At 41.1% G+C, this 23,264-nt stretch overlaps 1 protein-coding gene across 2 annotated transcripts in view; it reads left to right on the forward strand.

The window, feature by feature from the left end:
- The window catches only part of LOC128693167 (mutS protein homolog 5-like), a 96,785-nt gene that overhangs the window by 41,196 nt on the left and 32,325 nt on the right, over positions 1-23,264 (forward strand). For both annotated transcript variants that reach the window (XM_070089485.1, XM_070089484.1), the window contains exons 11-15: positions 7,493-7,663; positions 8,925-9,063; positions 9,457-9,519; positions 17,677-17,748; positions 21,507-21,636. In XM_070089485.1, the coding sequence (XP_069945586.1) occupies positions 7,493-7,663; positions 8,925-9,063; positions 9,457-9,519; positions 17,677-17,748; positions 21,507-21,636 (575 nt within the window). The remainder of the gene's footprint in view (positions 1-7,492; positions 7,664-8,924; positions 9,064-9,456; positions 9,520-17,676; positions 17,749-21,506; positions 21,637-23,264) is intronic.

The following is a 23,264-nucleotide window of genomic DNA, read 5'->3' on the forward strand; positions in this document are numbered from 1 at the left end:
ACACCGTATATTACAGTGGTAATACACTCACACACAACACTATACATTACAGTGGTATTGTTTTATTTGTTAAAGAACATCTCTAACAAGGTTACATATTACCAAACATCAAACACTGAAAATTATGAAGATTGTACAATAAAACAGAGATAAACAAAACAAACAAACACGCACAATGACACACACAAGCACACACATTACACTACATGAGACTACATCAGGCACATACTAGGTGAGGTTTCTGCCTGTCAAACACGTATGCAAGACTAATTCTAAGATCTCAGGTGCTTAACAGAGCACCACGATACTCAAAACATTAATATTGGCGATTATCACGAGATCTTAACATACATAGGTATTTAGTATTCAAAGAAGGAAACGGGATAATACTAAAAGTCACTATAAAAACATCCAATATAACAAAACAAAACTACGATGTGATATTTTACATCTCAGCAAAACAAAGAAAAATAATGCAAACTAGTTACATGTAATATAATATTACTGTAAAGCACACTGTAACACAGCATAAAATATAACATAAAATAAACCAATTGCTTATGCTAGGAAACACTTTTTACCACTTACAATTGAATCAAAAACAGTAAAGACACCTATAACATATTTGAGTCTCATTGAAAATTTTCATCATAAAGTCCTTGAAATGATTTATACATGATAAAAATATGCAATCGTAGTGCTACACCTTTCTAAATGATAACTGTGTAGTTCCTGAAACCCTCGGGGTAATAACCCTATTGCCTCTAGATATCAAAACTCAATTATACATCCATATAAACAGCTCTCCATGCTCACACCCACGTCTAGGAAAATAGCCCGTCGTATCCCCTTACCCATTTTGCAAATCCCATAAATCCCTTAATGTGAAATTTCGATAACCCTCACTAAAATCTCTCTCCCATCTCCCTCCATACACCCCTTTATTCCTACACTGTGTCCTATAAAAAGTTGCTGCCAATGCATTAATTCTTGCACGCACGTCCGCCTCCCTCATAGCCCACATCATGTATATATAATCCGTAATCATATACCCAATCGCATTCTCAACCCTTTTATTCACCCCAGTTATATCTAAACTTAAAACCCTCAAAACCTGCAAACCCCCTCCCCCCACTAACCTTAAAACCTTACCCATCCAAACCCTTATAAGTTCAATACAATCGCAAAAATATACCGTATGATAAATAGTCGCCAATCCTCCACAATCCTTGCATTCCCCATCCTCTCGTATTCTCTTATAGAATAAAACCATTCCTGACGGCAAGATTCCATGTAAAAATCTATACATAACTTCTCTGACTTTAGGTTTTAAACGCAATTTATTTAAACGCCCCCAAATATTATGCCAATCATACATCGGATAAACTCCTTCTACCGCCGCTACCAGAGCCTTACCATCTGCCCTATCAAGATTTCTCAATTTAATTTGTGAGTGATCCCTCACGTTTATGAAGACCCGTAACATTGCCTCACCTATCATGAACTCCCGACCCCCCCACCACCGTCGCATATCCTGATGTATCCTATGAAGACCGTCTTCTTTCGCCCCCCCCCCTCCCGCTTATAACTATGTTTTAAATACATACTTATTATCCTCTTTTCGACATCTATAAGACCCAGCCCTCCACGGCCAACGGGGAGTGTGACAACCGCTCTACTTAACCATTCGCTCCCTGTTCCCCAAATGAATCTAAAAACACTTTTTTGTAACCTTTTTAATTCACAACGAAGTATCGGAAATATTACCGTAACATGCCATAGTTTACTATATAATAGCACATTCGTTGTTATCACCCTTTGTTGCAAACTTAAATTAGCAGCTCTTAACCCACTAAGACGCTTCAGAACACTATCAACGATACGCACGGAATTTATTTGTTGTGCTGACTTGATATCATTTACATAAACGATCCCACATATCTTTATTTGGTCCACCCTTTCCCACCTTTCAGCTACCATTCCTTCCTCACGCGACCCTTTTCCAAGATTCATATACTTTGTTTTCCCCATGTTGATCGTCATGCCAGTAGCCTTTTCAAAAACTTTCACTAACTTTTCTACCCGAATCAAATCCATGTTTTCTCTCACCAAAATCGTCGTGTCGTCGACATATCCAACAATGCCCGCTCCCCCACCCCTTACATTACCCAACCCAATTGCTTCCAATAAAACCCTTATCCCTCTATAAAAGGGATCTTGAAAACAAGCAAAAAAAATTTGTGAAAGGGGACAACCTTGACGCAAACCCCTTCCCATCTGAATCCGATCTCCCAACCTCCCATTCACCTGCACACGCAAAGATGCCTCTTTATACATTAATTTGGCCCATGATATAATTTCTGCCCCAAACCCCTGCCATCTCATTATCTTCCATAACGTCTCCCGTTCCACACTATCATATGCCGCCTCCCAATCTATAGCCAATACCCCCCCCCCTCCCAATCTTACTCTTTCTTCAATAAAACTTCTAATCATACCGTGACCTTCATACATAGACCTGCCCGGCACCCCATATTGTCCTTTGTCAATCACTTTGCCCAGGACTTTTTTTATTCTGTTGGCCAAGATCCTTCCAAAAATTTTATAGTCCCCACATAATAACGAGATTGCACGATAATCTTTAACCGTTAATGGCTCGCCTTTAGGAACTAGGACGACCACAGCCAACCTTTGTTGTTCCCCTAAAACCCCATCCCGCTTCATGATATTGAATAAACGTACCAAAAACCCCTTTAAAACGTTCCAATTTTGAATATAAAAGTCGCTGGGCAACCCATCTATTCCTGGCGCCTTACCCAATTGCGCCCCAGATAAAGCCTCCCAAGTCTCACACTCCGTTATCGGCCCTCCCAACATCAAACGATCATGCTCCTCCAGCTCACAACGCACAAACCTACCGATTGACTGCAATGCAATTTCACTTATTCCAACACTTTGCGTTTTCAATTTAACCCAAGCATCAATATACCCACTCATACCCTCCGTCGTCGTCAACACCTGATTCACTCTATACCCCTGCATACCTACCTGGACATTCAACCCCATTAACTCCATTGCTTTGCGACGTCTGTGTTGATTCCTCAACACACACGCCGACGGCCGATCTCCCCACAAAACCTCTTCGATTCCACCCTTAAGCCTTTCCCCATCAAACCTTTCGTTTTGTAAATTTCGTAGTTGCTCCTTAATTCGTTCAATTTCTGTAACAGGATAATTAGCATTCGCTTGTACATAGCAGTCGCGCAACTGCCCCTCTAAATATCGTTGGAAACCATACTGTAACTGATTATATCTCACTCCCTGACTAATATAAAATTCCTTAATTCGCTTTTTGGCTATCATTTCCCACCAATTAACCAAAGCCACATCTCCAGGTGCTTCAACCACAAGGCGTTCCCACATATGCCCAAAAGACAAACGACTTTCCTCTCTCTTCAATAACTTTACATTTAATTTCCAAAATGACGGACCCCTTCTAGGCACACCCTCAATATCTACATCCATTACAACTCCTCTATGATCCGAAAAAACCACATTTATCACACTCACTCTCCGCACTGTAACCGCACTAGACACGTACATTCTATCTAATCTCGCCGCATAATCTCGTCTAATGAAAGTATGCTCCACATTGCCACCCCCCCCACACACATCCATTAAACCCACACTCGTCAATAAATCTCCCAGGAACCCCAAGCAACAACCCGCTCCTCGAGGCTCCACATCTTTTCGTCGTATTACACAATTCCAGTCTCCCCCTATTATCGCTACATTTGGTAAACTACGTAGATGATATACTAATACATCTTGTACAAAATGAGTTTTAAGTCGTACATCTCCCTCAGCCGGCCCATATACACCTACAAAACTTATATGTACTCTACCCCATAAACCATCCACCCTAATCACTCTCCCCTCCCCCCTTTCACTATGGCGTACTACAAACGGGCTATTTTCCTTTACCAGAATGGCGACGCCTCCTTTTAACCTCGTCGCATATTCCATATACACATCGTAACCATCTAATTCTAACTCATATCCAATTCTGTAATTGTGTTCTTGGATAAATACCACATCCACATCTAGACGCACCAAAAATTCATTAAACCACTTTCGCTTCCGCTCCGATCTCAAACCGTTAATATTTATTGTCAAAACCTTAAAGTCAAATTAATGGGATTTTCCTTTGGTTCTAGGTATAGACTTTTCACTTATACATTTTACACCTCTATCCCTCTCCCCTTTTTTGGGAATCACCTTGATAAACTCTTTTTTCGTGGATTCACTGTTCCCTTTCCTTTGTACATCCGCCCAAGACTTTTTCCCTGGCCTTTGGGCAGGAGTAAGCACGTCGTCTGAGTCTGGTGGGGTCGCAGTTCGCTTTCGCGTCCTACCCTCCACCTGCATTGGGATTTCTTTAGTACTATCATGATGCACCTCCACTTCTGCTATATTTACCATCATACCATGCGACACCCCAGACTCAATGCTTTCATCCGTCGCCTCACCGTGATGCTCAACCGATCCCAAATTTGCACCTGGTTCCTCCACACGGTTGACGATCGACTCGTCTAACAATACATCCAGTGCCTTCACTAAAGACGCCGCTACATCCTCGTCCCCCATAGTGGGCAGAGTCTCTTCAAATACTTTATTTATATCCAGTGATGGTGATTCTTCTCGCTGTTTTGCATCCTCCAAAGCATTCTCCTGCGCTTTTTCTACCTCTTCACTCCAAGATGTCCGTTGTCGAGACGGGTGAGCATAAGACTGTTCTCGTCCCTCCACTTCCTCGACCTCTTCCGGTTGTTGCTGTTGCGATATTTGGAGATTCCCACGACGCTTACCACACTGTGCCGCTATGTGGTCATACGATCCACACAGCCGACACGTACGACGTTGCCCCGCATATGTTACATATACTTGAGTTCGAAATGCTTGCAACATAATATAGGACGGTATGGGATGGCGTAAGGTCATTTTGACTGAATATGTTCCCTCCAAACTTCCAGCATAAGGTCCAGCGGCCCACCGACCTGCAGAGGCCATATGAACCGTACCATAATTACGTAGTTCATCTTTTATAACAAATTCATTCGCCTCAAAAGGCACATTCCTTATTTTAACCCATGTGTAGTGTCGTGATACATCATGTAGACGTACTGATACAGCTGAATTGACGGCTATAATGGTCTCTTGATACTTATCCACCACCGCTTCATAAACATTTGCTGACGTCATTTTAACGAAGATCCGTGTCGTCCCATTAAGTGCTACACCACATATCTCTTCATTAGCGATACCGTAGGTATCACGGATAATCGCCGGTAGTAACAAGTCCATCGTGGCTCCAGTGACAGCCCCACGGGTCAACTCAACGCAAACAGTGTTGATGCGCCTGTAGCTCTGCAGCGCCATGTTGGTAAATGAGCAGCGCACGTCCTCACTTCTCAATGGTTGTGACGAACTGAGGTAGCTCGCCTGAAAACAGCAGAGGGGTGCCGTAGGATTAAGCTAATCTTAGATATATTGAGTAGGATTAAGCTAACGTAATTCTGATTAGGATTAAACTAACCGTAAATTGACTAAGTAAGATTAAACTAATTTTAGATACTTTGGGTAGGATTAAACTAACCCTAGATAGGATGAACAGGATTAAACTAACCTTAAATAGGTTGAGTAGGATTAAACTAGTGTTTTTCACGTGACGTCATTAAACCGGAAGTCGGCCATATTGCGCACTCATTTTTGTTTTGATCCATGTATCGTAGAGTGATTTTTTTTTTCATTTGTAGTTTGGGAAAAGCTCTAAAAACCATAGGGGTCATAATGAATAAGACACTAAATACGTTTACACGTCGACTGAATAATGCAAAAAAAAACTCACGTTTACTTTGACGAGGCATCTGTGATTACCATCCTTTGATTTTTGTCACGAACCCAGCCACATTAAAAACTGATTATATGCATGTTAACCTTTAAATTTTATAATATATACGGATTTGTTGCAAGTAAATAAATAAATAAATAAATAAATAAATAGTTCACGATATCTGCGGAGAATCCGGTAATTCTCCAGACGACCGTTAAACTCACCTTCTAATTGGGGAAAGAGGGGGAGACGTGCAGCCCCCCTAAGGGGGGTGCCAGTTCTGTATCTACTTAGTTTATAAGACAGCCTAGTAACAAGGCCCCACAGGTTACTGTATTATACATTACTAATACACTTATTTAGGTTAAGTTAGAGCTAGTCGTTTAGCTTAACATAGTAATTACATTACAAATACACTGAAGTTAAAGCTAGTTGTTTAGCTTAACTACCCATACACTAATACACTACCCATACACTAATACACTGTTTAGCACTTCTCTTCGCGCCAACTGCTACCCGCGCCCTGCCTTACCGGTCACACAGCTAGTGAGAGATACGGGGCGACTTTCCTCGTGACATCCATTGCAGTGAATTGCTCGTTACCACACGCGACCCGATAGTTAATTCCCCGCGATCGGACTCTCGTGGGTAGACGAGACTGGCACATGACTCTGCAGGTATTCTCTGTACACTACAGCACATCTTCCTCCACGTAAGTACTCGAGTCTTTGAATGGATTTATGTACTCTACCACGTGCAAGGGGTGGCTGTTCCCTTTTAACAGAGACCTACAATTGTCATTGTCTATCATTCACACTGCCTCTGTGTGGAATAGAGGTATGTACACAATTATTTCAGGTAACTAGAACGGGGCGGCAGGTTCTGGGCTGAATTTCGTGACTGAAAGGGGAGATTACTAACCCACTCAGTCGTGACCCACAGCCTCTATCCTACACAATGTCAGGATACATCACTGCTGGTCTGGCAGTAATCACGTTATTTCATTTGACCACAACGACACTGTTGTATTTCTTATGAATCTTCGCCACTTATTAGCTTTAATTTTCTTTATTACCTCAGCTTTCCTGTATAACAATCATATCTGCTTTAAAATGTTCAGAAGGTTTAGTCTTTTTTTTTTTTTTTACATTCATTAAGAATAATGTGTTTAGTCTCCGTTTTAGTCAGTATAGCTGCCAATCATGTCTTATGCTTACTCAGTATTATATTACGTAAACGTGGCTAAGTTCCCTTAGGGTGCTAAGTTAGCTTTGGTGTAAAATACTGCAATATATCTGTCAATTTGTTGATCAGTTTAGTTTATCAGGTACAACACATGTAGCATCTGGGATTTAAATGTCATAAACACTTACAGACGAAAAGTGAGAACCGACCAGAATAGAAAAATGCAACTCAGACAGAAGAGCTGTGTATATTTGGGCCTCCTAGAAACCCTGCTGAAGAGGGTCTCTGAGGGAGACTTAAATATACAGATTTCTTCGACCTGTGTTTAATTTTTCTTTGCAAGTGGTTCTTCACTTTACAGGTGGTATAGACGTATAGCAGTGATGGAGTGATGTGACAAGTGTGTGTTCTCAGGGAGGAGCTAGCACAGCTGGACGACGCCACGGCCACCGCACTGCAACTTTTTTCTGAGGACCAGCACCCAGCCGCCTTCAAGAGTGGCAAGTCTTCTGCCAGCAAGGAAGGTCTCAGTGTCTACGCCCTACTCAGTAGGACCTCCTGTCCTATGGCTGCCCATACCCTCAGGTGATGCAGGACCTTATGTCTTACAGCTGCCCACTCCCTCAAGTGTAGTTACATCAGATCTTAATACATAAATATCTAAACTTTCATTCATTTTCTTCCTTCAATTTTTCGATTTTATTACTCTCATAACTCTAGAACACCTCATCGAATCGGCTTCAAATTTTTGAAACTTGTGCACGGTAACGGGAACCAAATTATTTAAACAATTAGCATGTTTACGTGACCTATGACCAAAGTGTTGAACCCATTCCCAGCATTCTGGAATTGCTAGGATAACTTCGAAAACTTAGTAGAGTACCTTCAAACGTTCAAAAAAGGTGCATGAAAATTGGACGACGACGGTGAGTAAAATTCAGATGGGTAGGCGCAGATTTGTTCATTTTATGTGTAAAAAATTCTATTCCCATTAAATCACACTGAATAATTTTCATTCTGAACTGCTTCAGTATTTAATGGCTGATGGATTTTAGCCTATATAGGTCCTAATTTGCATTTTTGGGGGGAAGAAAATGGAAGAATGAAATACTGTTTTCCATGCTATAATTTCTGAGCATCGAATCCGATTAGTTTTAATCCTTCCATGGTAATAATGCAACTTCTGAGCTGCTTCCAGCTTAATATGCTTGTGTATTTTTGGATGTTGGTCTCTTTGAAAAGTTTCAATTGTATTTGGTCTGTGTATGTCATAATTTACCATTTTCATTGAAGAAATTTGGATATTAATTCTCATATGATAACTTGTAAATGCCTCTTCCGCTTCTCTTAAAATATTCAAGGTTAATATTGAACTGTATTATCAACTTATGCCACGCTCTACACTATTTTATTCGCATACATTAAGGCACAGAAGGTTATGGATTGCGCATCGATCGAAATACATATAGTCTAACTTCCTATCATGTTATGTAAGCAACTGCATCATCTGGGTGGTGACGCCACTCATTAGCTTATAATGACCCACATTGGAATGACCTGCACAATCCGTGTTTCATCATTTATTCAGCACTAACACTACAGTAGAGTGTTGACATTGATTAAAAGTTCCCGCTTTCCTGGCCTGTGTCGTGTGACAAACAGGACTGTCGTGTGTTATGTTTCTGACAACATTGTTCCACCGACTACCGTAACTTAATATCTTATTCCCTGAGCTTTCTACAGTGCGCGAACCACTTTAAAACTATACTATGTAATTCAGATGTATAATGTGTAATTCTTGAGTGTGGTACTGTATAATCATAATGTGTGTTGTGGTTTATTTCAGGCGAGTGTTGCTGCGCCCGATGGTGGATCAGGAGGTGCTTGAAGCACGCTATTCGGCTGTGGGATGGGGCGTCGACCCCGCCAATCTGGACACTCTGAGGCAGCTCCAGGCTTGTCTCAGACACATCACTAACGTCCCGGTAAATACAAACTCATACTACACCTGTGTATTTTGTATTTTATGTAGAACTGAACCCGTGGTGTGGTGTGTGTAACAGACACAGTGGTCCAGGCTTAACCTTTCCGGTAACTTTTAGAGTCAAAATTCTGGTATTTTTCACCAGTAAAAAGTTTTAGTATCCATCCATTAATGAGAGTCAGATCGAAGACAGGCAATATTAAATCAGTTCAAATTAATATAACCAAAATATAATTATGAAACAAGTTTTGTTTTGGTATGTTGATATTAATGTTTGTATATATTAATAATAATTGCTAGTTGTTAATGAACCTCTTATTGTTGTCCAAATATGTATAATTTTCTGTCAAATTATTTAATTACATTGATTTTTTTTGCATGGGTGGCGGCTCAGTACACAATGACTCGTCTCCAGAGAGGTCAGCTGAATGTCCGTGACTGGAAGATCCTCTACAAGGTCAGTAATGTTGAGTCTGAAGAAGAACCAACACACACCCATCACACTTATCGTAAGGAAAAGTAGAAAGGTTCCGAAAAATCTTGTACAAATATGCTTTATTTACTGAAAACCTATAACTGTGGTAGTAAATCTGACTTGATTGTGAGAGTGATTCAAGTCCTTATGCAGATATTGTTCTAGAAGCTTTGATCTTGCCATAATAACGTGTAAGTCAGACGTGTTTACAATTCCTTAGTTGCGGTACCAGTGACTAATTTTCTATTTGCAAAGACTGTAGCTACACGCAGTTAAAGTGGACACAGTTATGTTCTTTGTGTCACGTCCTCGTTGATGATACGAATTTTTAGCAGTAATAAAATAGTTGAAACAGTAGTTCAGTAAACTTTATTATTATAAAAATAGATAGTTGGAAGCCCGGTACAATTGACCAGCCCAAACATACTGTACAAGTAGTGTCAGCTGCACAAACATACTGTACAAGAAGTGTCAGCTGCACAAACATACTGTCCAAGTAGTGTCAACAGCACAAACATACTGTACAAGTAGTGTCAGCTGCACAAACATACTGTACAAGTAGTGTCAACTGCACAAACATACTGTACAAGTAGTGTCAGCTGCACAAACATACTGTACAAGTAGTGTCAACTGCACAAACATACTGTACAAGTAGTGTCAGCTGCACAAACATACTGTACAAGTAGTGTCAACTGCACAAACATACTGTACAAGTAGTGTCAGCTGCACGAACATACTGTACAAGTAGTGTCAGCTGCACAAACATACTGTACAAGTAGTGTCAACTGCACATACTGTACAAGTAGTGTCAGCTGCACAAACATACTGTACAAGTAGTGTCAACTGCACAAACATACTGTACAAGTACTGTCAGCTGCACAAACATACTGTACAAGTAGCGTCAGCTGCACAAACATACTGTACAAGTAGTGTCAGCTGCACAAACATACTGTACAAGTAGTGTCAACTGCACAAACATACTGTACAAGTAGTGTCAACTGCACAAACATACTGTACAAGTAGTGTCAACTGCACAAACATACTATACAAGTAGTGTCAGCAGCACAAACATACTGTACAAGTAGCGTCAGCTGCACAAACATACTGTACAAGTAACGTCAGCTGCACAAACATACTGTACAAGTAGCGTCAACTGCACAAACATACTGTACAAGTAGCGTCAGCTGCACAAACATACTGTACAAGTAACGTCAGCTGCACAAACATACTGTACAAGTAGCGTCAACTGCACAAACATACTGTACAAGTAGCGTCAGCTGCACAAACATACTGTACAAGTAGTGTCAACTGCACAAACATACTGTACAAATAGCGTCAGCTGCACATACTGTACAAGTAGTGTCAACTGCACAAACATACTGTACAAGTAGCGTCAGCTGCACAAACATGCTGTACAAGTAGCGTCAGCTGCACAAACATACTGTACAAGTAGCGTCAGCTGCACAAACATACTGTACAAGTAGTGTCAACTGCACAAACATACTGTACAAGTAGCGTCAACTGCACAAACATACTGTACAAGTAGTGTCAGCTACAAAAACATACTGTACAAGTAGCGTCAACTGCACAAACATACTGTACAAGTAGTGTCAACTGCACAAACATACTGTACAAGTAGTGTCAGCTGCACAAACATACTGTACAAGTAGTGTCAGCTACAAAAACATACTGTACAAGTAGTGTCAACTGCACAAACATACTGTACAAGTAGCGTCAACTGCACAAACATACTGTACAAGTAGTGTCAACTGCACAAACATACTGTACAAGTAGTGTCAACTGCACAAACATACTGTACAAGTAGTGTCAACTGCACAAACATACTGTACAAGTAGTGTCAGCTGCACAAACATACTGTACAAGTAGTGTCAGCTACAAAAACATACTGTACAAGTAGTGTCAACTGCACAAACATACTGTACAAGTAGTGTCAACTGCACAAACATACTGTAAAAGTAGCGTCAGCTGCACAAACATACTGTACAAGTAGTGTCAACTGCACAAACATACTGTACAAGTAGTGTCAACTGCACAAACATACTGTACAAGTAGTGTCAGCTACACAAACATACTGTACAAGTAGCGTCAGCTGCACAAACATACTGTACAAGTAGTGTCAACTGCACAAACATACTGTACAAGTAGTGTCAACTGCACAAACATACTGTACAAGTAGTGTCAGCTACACAAACATACTGTACAAGTAGTGTCAACTGCACAAACATACTGTACAAGTAGTGTCAGCTGCACAAACATACTGTACAAGTAGTGTCAACTGCACAAACATACTGTACAAGTAGTGTCAACTGCACAAACATACTGTACAAGTAGTGTCAACTGCACAAACATACTGTACAAGTAGCGTCAGCTGCACAAACATACTGTACAAGTAGTGTCAACTGCACAAACATACTGTACAAGTAGTGTCAACTGCACAAACATACTGTACAAGTAGCGTCAGCTGCACAAACATACTGTACAAGTAGTGTCAACTGCACAAACATACTGTACAAGTAGTGTCAACTGCACAAACATACTGTACAAGTAGTGTCAGCTACACAAACATACTGTACAAGTAGTGTCAACTGCACAAGCATACTGTACAAGTAGTGTCAACTGCACAAACATACTGTACAAGTAGTGTCAGCTGCACAAACATACTGTACAAGTAGTGTCAGCTGCACAAACATACTGTACAAGTAGTGTCAACTGCACAAGCATACTGTACAAATAGCGTCAACTGCACAAACATACTGTACAAGTAGTGTCAGCTGCACAAACATACTGTACAAGTAGTGTCAGCTGCACAAACATACTGTCCAAATAGCGTCAGCTACACAAACATACTGTACAACTAGCGTCAACTGCACATACTGTACAAGTAGCGTCAAATGCACAAACATACTGTACAAGTAGCGTCAGTTGCACAAACATACTGTACAAGTAGCGTCAAATGCACAAACATACTGTACAAGTAGCGTCAACTGCACAAACATACTGTACAAGTAGCGTCAGCTGCACAAACATACTGTACAAGTAGCGTCAACTGCACAAACATACTGTACAAGTAGCGTCAACTGCACAAACATACTGTACAAGTAGCGTCAGCTGCACAAACATACTCTACAAGTAGCGTCAGCTGCACATACATACTGTACAAGTAGCGTCAGCTGCACAAACATACTGTACAAGTAGCGTCAGCTGCACAAACATACTGTACAAGTAGCGTCAGCTGCACAAACATACTTTACAAGTAGCGTCAGCTGCACATACATACTGTACAAGTAGCGTCAGCTGCACAAACATACTGTACAAGTAGCGTCAGCTGCACAAACATACTGTACAAGTAGTGTCAACTGCACAAACATACTGTACAAGTAACGTCAACTGCACAAACATACTGTACAAGTAGCGTCAGCTGCACAAACATACTCTACAAGTAGCGTCAGCTGCACAAACATATTGTACAAGTAGCGTCAGCTGCACAAACATACTGTACAAGTAGTGTCAACTGCACAAACATACTGTATAAGTAACGTCAGCAGCACAAACATACTGTACAAATAGCGTCAGCAGCACAAACATACTGTACAAGTAGCGTCAGCAGCACAAACATACTGTACAAGTAGCGTCAGCTGCACAAACATACTGTACAAGTAGTGCCAACTGCACAAACATACTGTACAAGTAGCGTCAGCTGCACAAACATACTGTACAAGTAGCGTCAGCTGCACAAACATACTGTACAAGTAGCGTCAGCTGCACAAACATACTCTACAAGTAGCGTCAGCTGCACAAACATACTGTACAATTATTGTCAACTGCACAAAAATACTGTACAAGTAGTGTCAACTGCACAAACATACTGTACAAGTAACGTCAGCTGCACAAACATACTGTACAAGTAGTGTCAACTGGACAAACATACTGTACAAGTAGCGTCAACTGCACAAGCATACTGTACAAGTAGTGTCAACTGCACAAACATACTGTACAAGTAGCGTCAGCTGCACAAACATACTGTACAAGTAGTGTCAACTGCACAAACATACTGTACAAGTAGTGTCAACTGCACAAACATACTGTATAAGTAACGTCAGCTGCACAAACATACTGTACAAATAGCGTCAGCTGCACAAACATACTGTACAAGTAGCGTCAGCAGCACAAACATACTGTACAAGTAGCGTCAGCTGCACAAACATACTGTACAAGTAGTGTCAACTGCACAAACATACTGTACAAGTAGCGTCTGCTGCACAAACATACTGTACAAGTAGCGTCAGCTGCACAAACATACTGTAGAAGTAGCGTCAACTGCACAAACATACTGTACAAGTAACGTCAGCTGCACAAACATACTGAACAAGTAGTGTCAACTGCACAAACATACTGTACAAGTAGCGGAAGCTGCACAAACATACTGTACAAGTAGCGTCAGCTGCACAAACATACTGTGCAAGTAGCGTCAGCTGCACAAACATACTGTACAAGTAGTGTCAACTGCACAAACATACTGTCCAAGTAGCGTCAGCTGCACAAACATACTGTACAAGTAGCGTCAGCTGCACAAACATACTGTACAAGTAGCGTCAGCTGCACAAACGTACTGTACAAGTAGCGTCAACTGCACAAACATACTGTACAAGTAGCGTCAACTGCACAAGCATACTGTACAAGTAGTGTCAACTGCACAAACATACTGTACAAGTAGTGTCAACTGCACAAACATACTGTACAAGTAACGTCAGCTGCACAAACATACTCTACAAGTAGCGTCAACTGCACAGACATACTGTACAAGTAACGTCAGCTGCACAAACATACTGTACAAGTAGCGTCAACTGCACAAACATACTGTACAAGTAGCGTCAGCTGCACAAACATACTGTACAAGTAGTGTCAAATGCACAAACATACTGTACAAGTAGCGTCAGCTGCACATACTGTACAAGTAGTGTCAACTGCACAAACATACTGTACAAGTAGCGTCAGCTGCACAAACATACTGTACAAGTAGCGTCAGCTGCACAAACATACTGTACAAGTAGCGTCAGCTGCACAAACATATTGTACAAGTAGTGTCAACTGCACAAACATACTGTACAAGTAGCGTCAACTGAACAAACATACTGTACAAGTAGCGTCAGCTGCACAAACATACTGTACAAGTAGCGTCAGCTGCACAAACATACTGTACAAGTAGCGTCAGCTGCACAAACATACCTTACAAGTAGCGTCAGCTGCACAAACATACTGTACAAGTAGCGTCAGCTGCACAAACATACTGTACAAGTAGTGTCAGCTGCACAAACATACTGTACAAGTAGCGTCAGCTGCACAAACATGCTGTACAAGTAGTGTCAACTGCACAAACATACTGTACAAGTAGTGTCAACTGCACAAACATACTGTACAAGTAGAGTCAGCTGCACAAACATACTGTACAAGTAGCGTCAGCTGCACAAACATACTGTACAAGTAGCGTCAGCTGCACAAACATACTGTACAAGTAGCGTCAGCTGCACAAACATACTGTACAAGTACCGTCAGCTGCACAAACATACTGTACAAGTAGCGTCAGCTGCACAAACATACTGTACAATAGCGTCAGCTGCACAAACATACTGTACAAGTAGCGTCAGCTGCACAAACATACTGTACAAGTAGCGTCAGCTGCACAAACATACTGTACAAGTAGCGTCAGCAGCACAAACATACTGTACAAGTAGCGTCAGCTGCACAAACATACTGTACAAGTAGCGTCAGCTGCACAAACATACTGTACAAATAGCGTCAGCTGCACAAACATACTATACAAGTAGCGTCAGCTGCACAAACATACTGTACAAGCAGCGTCAGCTGCACAAACATACTGTACAAGTAGCGTCAGCTGCACAAACATACTGTACAAGTAGCGTCAGCAGCACAAACATACTGTACAAGTAGCGTCAGCTGCACATACATACTGTACAAGTAGTGTCAACTGCACAAACATACTGTACAAGTAGCGTCAGCTGCACAAACATACTGTACAAGTAGCGTCAGCTGCACATACATACTGTACAAGTAGCGTCAGCTGCACAAACATACTGTACAAGTAGCGTCAGCTGCACAAACATACTGTACAAGTAGCGTCTGCTGCACAAACATACTGTACATGTAGCGTCAGCAACACAAACATACTGTACAAGTAGCGTCAGCTGCACAAACATACTGTACAAGTAGCGTCAGCAGCACAAACATACTGCACAAGTAGCGTCAACTGCACAAACATACTGTACAAGTAGCGTCAACTTCACAGACATACTGTACAAGTAGCGTCAACTGCACAAACATACTGTACAAGTAGCGTCAGCAGCACAAACATACTGTACAAGTAACGTCAGCAGCACAAACATACTGTACAATTAGCGTCAACTGCACAAACATACTGTACAAGTAACGTCAACTGCACAAACATACTGTACAAGTAGCGTCAACTGCACAAACATACTGTACAAGTAACGTCAGCAGCACAAACATACTGTACAAGTAACGTCAGCAGCACAAACATACTGTACAAGTAACGTCAACTGCACAAACATGCTGTACAAGTAACGTCAGCTGCACAAACATACTGTACAAGTAACGTCAACTGCACAAACATACTGTACAAGTAACTTCAGCTGCACAAACATACTGTACAAGTAACTTCAACTGCACAAACATACTGTACAAGTAACGTCAGCAGCACAAACATACTGTACAAGTAGCGTCAGCAGCACAAACATACTGTACAAGTAACGTCAGCAGCACAAACATACTGTACAAGTAACGTCAACTGCACAAACATACTGTACAAGTAACTTCAGCTGCACAAACATACTGTACAAGTAACTTCAACTGCACAAACATACTGTACAAGTAACGTCAGCAGCACAAACATACTGTACAAGTAACGTCAGCAGCACAAACATACTTTACAAGTAACGTCAGCTGCACAAACATACTGTACAAGTAACTTCAACTGCACAAACATACTGTACAAGTAACGTCAGCAGCACAAACATACTGTACAAGTAACGTCAGCAGCACAAACATACTGTATAAGTAACGTCAGCAGCACAAACATACTGTACAAGTAACGTCAGCAGCACAAACATACTGTACAAGTAACGTCAACTGTACAAACATACTGTACAAGTAACGTCAGCTGCACAAACATACTGTACAAGTAACGTCAGCAGCACAAACATACTGTACAAGTAACGTCAGCAGCACAAACATACTGTGCAAGTAACGTCAGCTGCACAAACATACTGTACAAGTAACGTCAGCTGCAGAAACATACTGTACAAGTAACGTCAGCAGCACAAACATACTGTACAAGTAACGTCAGCTGCACAAACATACTGTACAAGTAACGTCAGCTGCACAAACATACTGTACAAGTAACGTCAGCTGCACAAACATGCTGTACAAGTAACGTCAGCTGCACAAACATGCTGTACAAGTAACGTCAGCTGCACAAACATACTGTACAAGTAACATCAGCTGCACAAACATACTGTACAAGTAACGTCAGCTGCACAAACATACTGTACAAGTAACGTCAGCTGCACAAACATACTGTACAAGTAACGTCAGCTGCACAAACATGCTGTACAAGTAACGTCAGCTGCACAAACATACTGTACAAGTAACGTCAGCTGCACAAACATACTGTACAAGTAACGTCAGCTGCACAAACATACTGTACAAGTAACGTCAGCTGCACAAACATGCTGTACAAGTAACGTCAGCTGCACAAACATACTGTACAAGTAACGTCAGCTGCACAAACATACTGTACAAGTAACGTCAGCTGCACAAACATACTGTACAAGTAACGTCAGCTGCACAAACATGCTGTACAAGTAACGTCAGCTGCACAAACATACTGTACAAGTAACGTCAGCTGCACAAACATACTGTACAAGTAACGTCAGCTGCACAAACATGCTGTACAAGTAACGTCAGCTGCACAAAGATCTCCAGCTGAGTAAACTTAAATGTTTTAATTTTATAATAGATTATTTTTCTGATATAACACAAAAATATAATTTATTTTATTGTTTATTTGTGCTTTATTTGCAGTCTCTGTTCAACTCCATCCTGGTGGGCGAGTTATGTCAGGCTCACGACAAGGAAATACCTATTTTTAGGCAGGTAAGAACATTATGTCTGCGGTATTATTATTATCATCATGGGAGAGCGCTAAACCCCATAGGTGGAAATGGAAGGTATTCAGGCTCAGTTCGGGGAGCTGGAGCACAGATCCGATTCCCTAGATCAAGAACCCCTCACCAGCGTCAAGGAACCTCCCTTGAGGGGATGTTTGCAGGTAACAAGGTTATTATGTCCGTAGGTAACAAGGTCATTATGTCTGCAGGTAACAAGGTCATTATGTCTGCAGGTAACAAGGTCAGTATGTCTGCAGGTAATAAGGTTATTAGTTTGGAGGTAACAAGGTCATTATGTCTGCAGGTAACAAGCTCATTATGTCTGCAGGTAACAAGGTCATCATGTCTGCCGGTAACAAGATCATTATGTCTACGGGTAATAAGGTTATGTCTGCGGGTAACAAGATCATTATGTCTGTGGGTAACAAGGTCATTGTGTCTGCAGGTAACAAGATCATTATGTCTGTGGGTAACAAGGTTGTGTCTGCCGGTAACAAGATCATTATGTCTGCGGGTAACAAGGTCATTGTGTCTGCAGGTAACAAAGTCATTATGTCTGCGGGTAACAAGATCATTATGTCTGTGGGTAACAAGGTCATTAGGTCTGAGGGTAATAAGGTCATTATGTCTGGAGGTAAGAACCTTTTCAAACAGGTAAGAACACCATCTTCAAATATGTAAGAACACCGTCTTCAAACATGTGAGAACACCATCTTCAAACATGTGAGAACACCATTTTCAAATATGTAAGAACACCATCTTCAAACATGTGAGAACACCATCTTCAAACATGTGAGAACACCATCTTCAAACATGTGAGAACACCATCTTCAAACATGTGAGAACACCATCTTCAAACATGTGAGAACACCATCTTCAAACATGTGAGAACACCATCTTCAAACATGTGAGAACACCATCTTCAAACATGTGAGAACACCATCTTCAAACATGTGAGAACACCATCTCCAATCATATGAGAATACCATCTCTATATCAATTGACAAATGATCAACCCATCTTCATTTATCTGAGTATCGCAATGTAAGGCAGTCACTCCCATGCAATATTTGCAACTTTTTCACTAAACATAGCCTCTGAGGCACTAACAGCGTCTGACCAGATGTCCTTCAAGACAAAGGGTTATCACCAAACTACGTCCTCAGCACCTTGTTTCTAGTCTCAGTTAACAGACTCGCTTTAGTTCTATCTCCTGTGTTTGTTGAAAATTTCGTCATTGCTTATGCCGTAAAGGATGGACATCTGAGTGCCACTTTATAATGTTCTACGTATTGACTGACCTTCCAATTGTGCTTCATCACACGGCTCCAGGTTGTCCCCCCTCAAGGAAGGTTCCTTGATGTTGGTGAGGGGCTCTTGATTTAAGGAATTGGATCTGTGCTCCAGTTCCCCGAATTAAGCCTGAATGCCTTCCACATCCCCCCATCCCCAGGCGCTGTATAATCCTCCGGGTTTAGCGCTTCCCCCTTGATTATAATAATAATAATAATCAGGTTGTCTGTATCTAAGCCTGGTCAATAACTTTCTCACGGCATCCAAGTCGTTCCTCATTCCCTGCTGTTACATTTTGTAGTCTCTACTTTGATTGCTGAAAACCATAGAAGCATTACATACTTTTCTTAAAGCTGTGTTCTTTAGTAGGGTAAATATACAAAATTTTCAACTTTTTCCAAGGGGAGGTTGATGGAAAGATTCTTCATCTTCATTCTGCATTAATCTTATCTAATTTAGGTAAGGAAGACCAGGTATATGGTGCTTCCATAACCACTCTCTAATTTTAATGGTTGTTTGCATGAGCTTCAGGAGTCTACGTCTACGACCTGTAGAGCTCCCACACACGTTGGTAGAGCTTACATTTTCACTAGGTCCTAAACTTTATATGTCGCTTTAATGTATGCGTATAGAACCTTGTAGGATCTTTTGGTCTATCTCATCTTCCTGATTCTTGTTTTCCCCACTCAGTTTCACTTCTCTGCTCTAGACTCGGGTTCACTCTTCATTAATCCTTACCAGTCACACACACGTTACCACTCTGTACATCAGTCGACCTCTCATGAGGGGTTCCTTGACGCCGGTGAGGGGTTCTTGATCTGAAGAATTAGACCTGACTTTCCCTTCCTTGGATCAAATTTGATTACCTCCCATCCTTCTAGGTTCTGAATAATCCGTGGGGGTTTAGAACACTCTCATGAATGTAATAATAATAATAAGTATATGGTTGGCTCCAATTCCTCTGACGAAGAAGGATTTGCTTCTATTTTTCTTGACTGTATGATGCAAGGATGACAGTTAGGTCATTTTTGAGAGCAGAGATGACGCACTTCTCGCAAGTCATCCACATTGCTACCTTGTCTGTCTCATCATGTGTTGTAGTGTCACACTCAGCGTGTTAGTATTCAATACCTGTTATGTTCTATTTTAAACACATAAAAAAGCATTTTTTGTGTATGTTTCTAGCAATTTTGGAGTTGAAGGCACTGGACTTCAAGTCTCATCTTGCACATTTCTTATTTCAAAACCTTCTAATATCCCGCTGAAGATTACCATTTTTCAATTATTTTACAGTACTGACTAATGTTCGTAAGATTGTCGGCACCGTAGTTTGTATTAGCGACCGACAAACTACTTCTAATCAAATGATAAGCGTTTTTCTTTTCTTTTTTTTTTCTTTTTTTGCCATCCTTTCATTGTTTTCATTGACCACCTACTGGACACACCAGACTCGCAGCACTAAACTGCAAAAATAATGGTGGTGGTGGTAACATTCCAACGTTAACCAGAGAGCATATAACCCCTCAAGGGGAGTTACTTAATGCTGGTGAGGGGCTCTTGATCTAGGGAAGGCATTCAGGCTCAATTCAGGTAACTGAATTGAGCCTGAATACCCTCCATCCAGTTCCCTCCCCCACAGGCACTGTATAATCCCTACGGGTTTAACTCTCCCTTATATGATAATAAGAACAGAAAGCATATTAGCTTAATTTTCTACTACACATTCGCTGACCTGAAAATGCAAAATTTGTCTACCCTAATTTCTGAAAGTCCCAACTTGATTAAACTGTAGATTCTCTCAGTGACATTTTAACTGGTTAACACTTCTGCCTCTTTACCCTCAAAGTCATCCATCTTTATTATTCTTCTTCCCACTCTTCTAAGATTTCACTCTGTTTTGTAACCCTGTCTTTATGACTACTCTTACAGTTAATTATTATTGTCATTTTCGAGATGCAGCCTAAATATTATTAGTATATTTCATATATCCTCGCATTTACACTTAAAATATTATTAAAATCTTAAAATGTTTTTTCAATAGATGCTTTAATGTATTAAAGACACGAATAAGCAAGTTTTCCGTTAACTCTATATTATCATATTTGCATGTACAAAAGACACGTAAGTAGGTATTAAGACATTTAATAAGTACACGTTTCGCCCACCAGGGGCTTCATGAGTCCAGTACAGAATGGTGAATGTCAGAGATATGACACTGTCTCTCCTGTTTCATCCTGTGTACGTCTGTGCGTATTTTTAGCATCTCTTTGCGTCTTCTCGTACAGCAGTCTCTTCTTCCAGTACAGTTAATCATGAATCTCATGCACTTGTCAGACACACCTGCCTCTGCCATAGTGCTTACCACGCAACGTGCCAAATGACAGACGCGTATCAGGTGATTTGTTTTTCCCTGACGACTCCAGTATTAAGAATGTCTTGGTATATGGACAGACAGGTGAGAGCGTGACGGAGGGGTTGTACCGGGCCACCTTCCTCATCCAGCGCATCATGGACATGGAACAGTCAGAGCGGGAAGCCAGGTTCGTCGTCAAGCCTGGTGTTGACACCGAGCTCGATGACAGTAAGTGTACTGCTCTCCATCAATGTATTTATATACTCAAGTGTACGTATATACCTGTTTATATATGCTTGTGTATATACAGATTAATGTAAGGTTGTTAATGATATGGCGATACCGACATGTGATTGTGGACACTTGTGTACAGTTCAGGACATATATGAAACGTTTCGCCACGCGTGGCTTCATCAGTTCTAATTATAAAGCCACTCCTGGCGAAAAGTTATCTTTAATAAATGTCCTCAACTGTTTACAAGCGTTGTTTTGAACTTCACCGACCTAAGCGGCAGGCAGACGTGTGACAAAAGCTGGGCTCTGTCTTTTTCCCGTAATACATCCCTTCAACATTTGGGTGTCATTGCTACTTTCATTCTTCTCATGAACCCCGCGACACGTTTGGCAAATCTAAGACTAGCTTTCAGACATCTTGATAAGGAATCATTCACGACCCTGTGTACATCAGGCCCATACTGCTGTATGCAGCACCAAATTGGAGAATGTGCAGAGATTTGCAACGAGATTAGTTCCGGAACTAAAGAGTATGTTCTCTGAGGAGAGGTCAATCGTTAAGGGAACTCGGCTTGATGTCACTGGAAGACAAAAGAACTAAGGGTGATTTGATAGCAACGTACAAAATGCTGTACTGAAAGGAATTGAGAGGGTGAATAGCGACAAATTGAGAGATGGGAATCAGGAACACGAGAGCACAACTGGAAGTTGAAAACTCAGATGAGTCACAGGGACGTAAGGAAGAATTACTTCAGCCTGGAAAGTCAGGAAATGGAACTACCTGGAGAATGAAGTGGTAGAAGGAGGATCCATACATAGGCACGTAAGTTTCCCCGTCTTCTAATAACATGTTCATTTTTCAACTATAATCTACATTGTCCATAATTACTATCGCATTTGCTTTGTCTGTTTCGTAAGGTGAAGTCCAGGATCTTTCCTTAATTTATGGTATAACTTAACAAATCCTTGAAGACAATTGTGTTGCAGACCTCTGCAACACACCACAATTGTCCTCAAAGATTTAAGTTATACCTTGAATTAAGGAAAGATCATAGACTTCACCTTACGAAACAGACAAAGCAAATGCGATAGTAATTATGGACAATGTAGATTATAGTTGAAAAATGAACATGTTATTAGAAGACGGGGAAACTTACGTGCCCCTAAGAAGAGGTACGGTACGGCTTTCGAAACCAGGAGTAAACCTAATAGCAACCAGTGAAGACATGTGGCCAAGAGCTGAGACTCGACTCCTGCAAGCAAGCAAGCAAGAGCAAACACACACACGCACACACACACACACACACACACACACACACACACACACACACACACACACACACACACACACACACACACACACCTTGTGGGAGCACCAGCTAGAGCAAATAGCATGGCAAACACCAGGGATTCACTTATGTCATGTATTAACACTCCCCTTTTAAGAGGAAAATGATGGATGTGGCCACAAGTGGTTGAGGAAATATCAAAAACCTCGATAATAACCCATGTGTAACACTTGTGCAACATCCTTTCATTTTAGGTATCACTGGTAGTGTCATCCTGCCCTAGTGTCATAACCTATGCCCTAAGTAAAGAGAAATGGTTCTGGAACGTGTAGT

The sequence above is a fragment of the Cherax quadricarinatus genome, chromosome 28 (genome assembly GCF_038502225.1).
Source record: "Cherax quadricarinatus isolate ZL_2023a chromosome 28, ASM3850222v1, whole genome shotgun sequence".
Lineage (NCBI taxonomy): Eukaryota > Metazoa > Arthropoda > Malacostraca > Decapoda > Parastacidae > Cherax > Cherax quadricarinatus.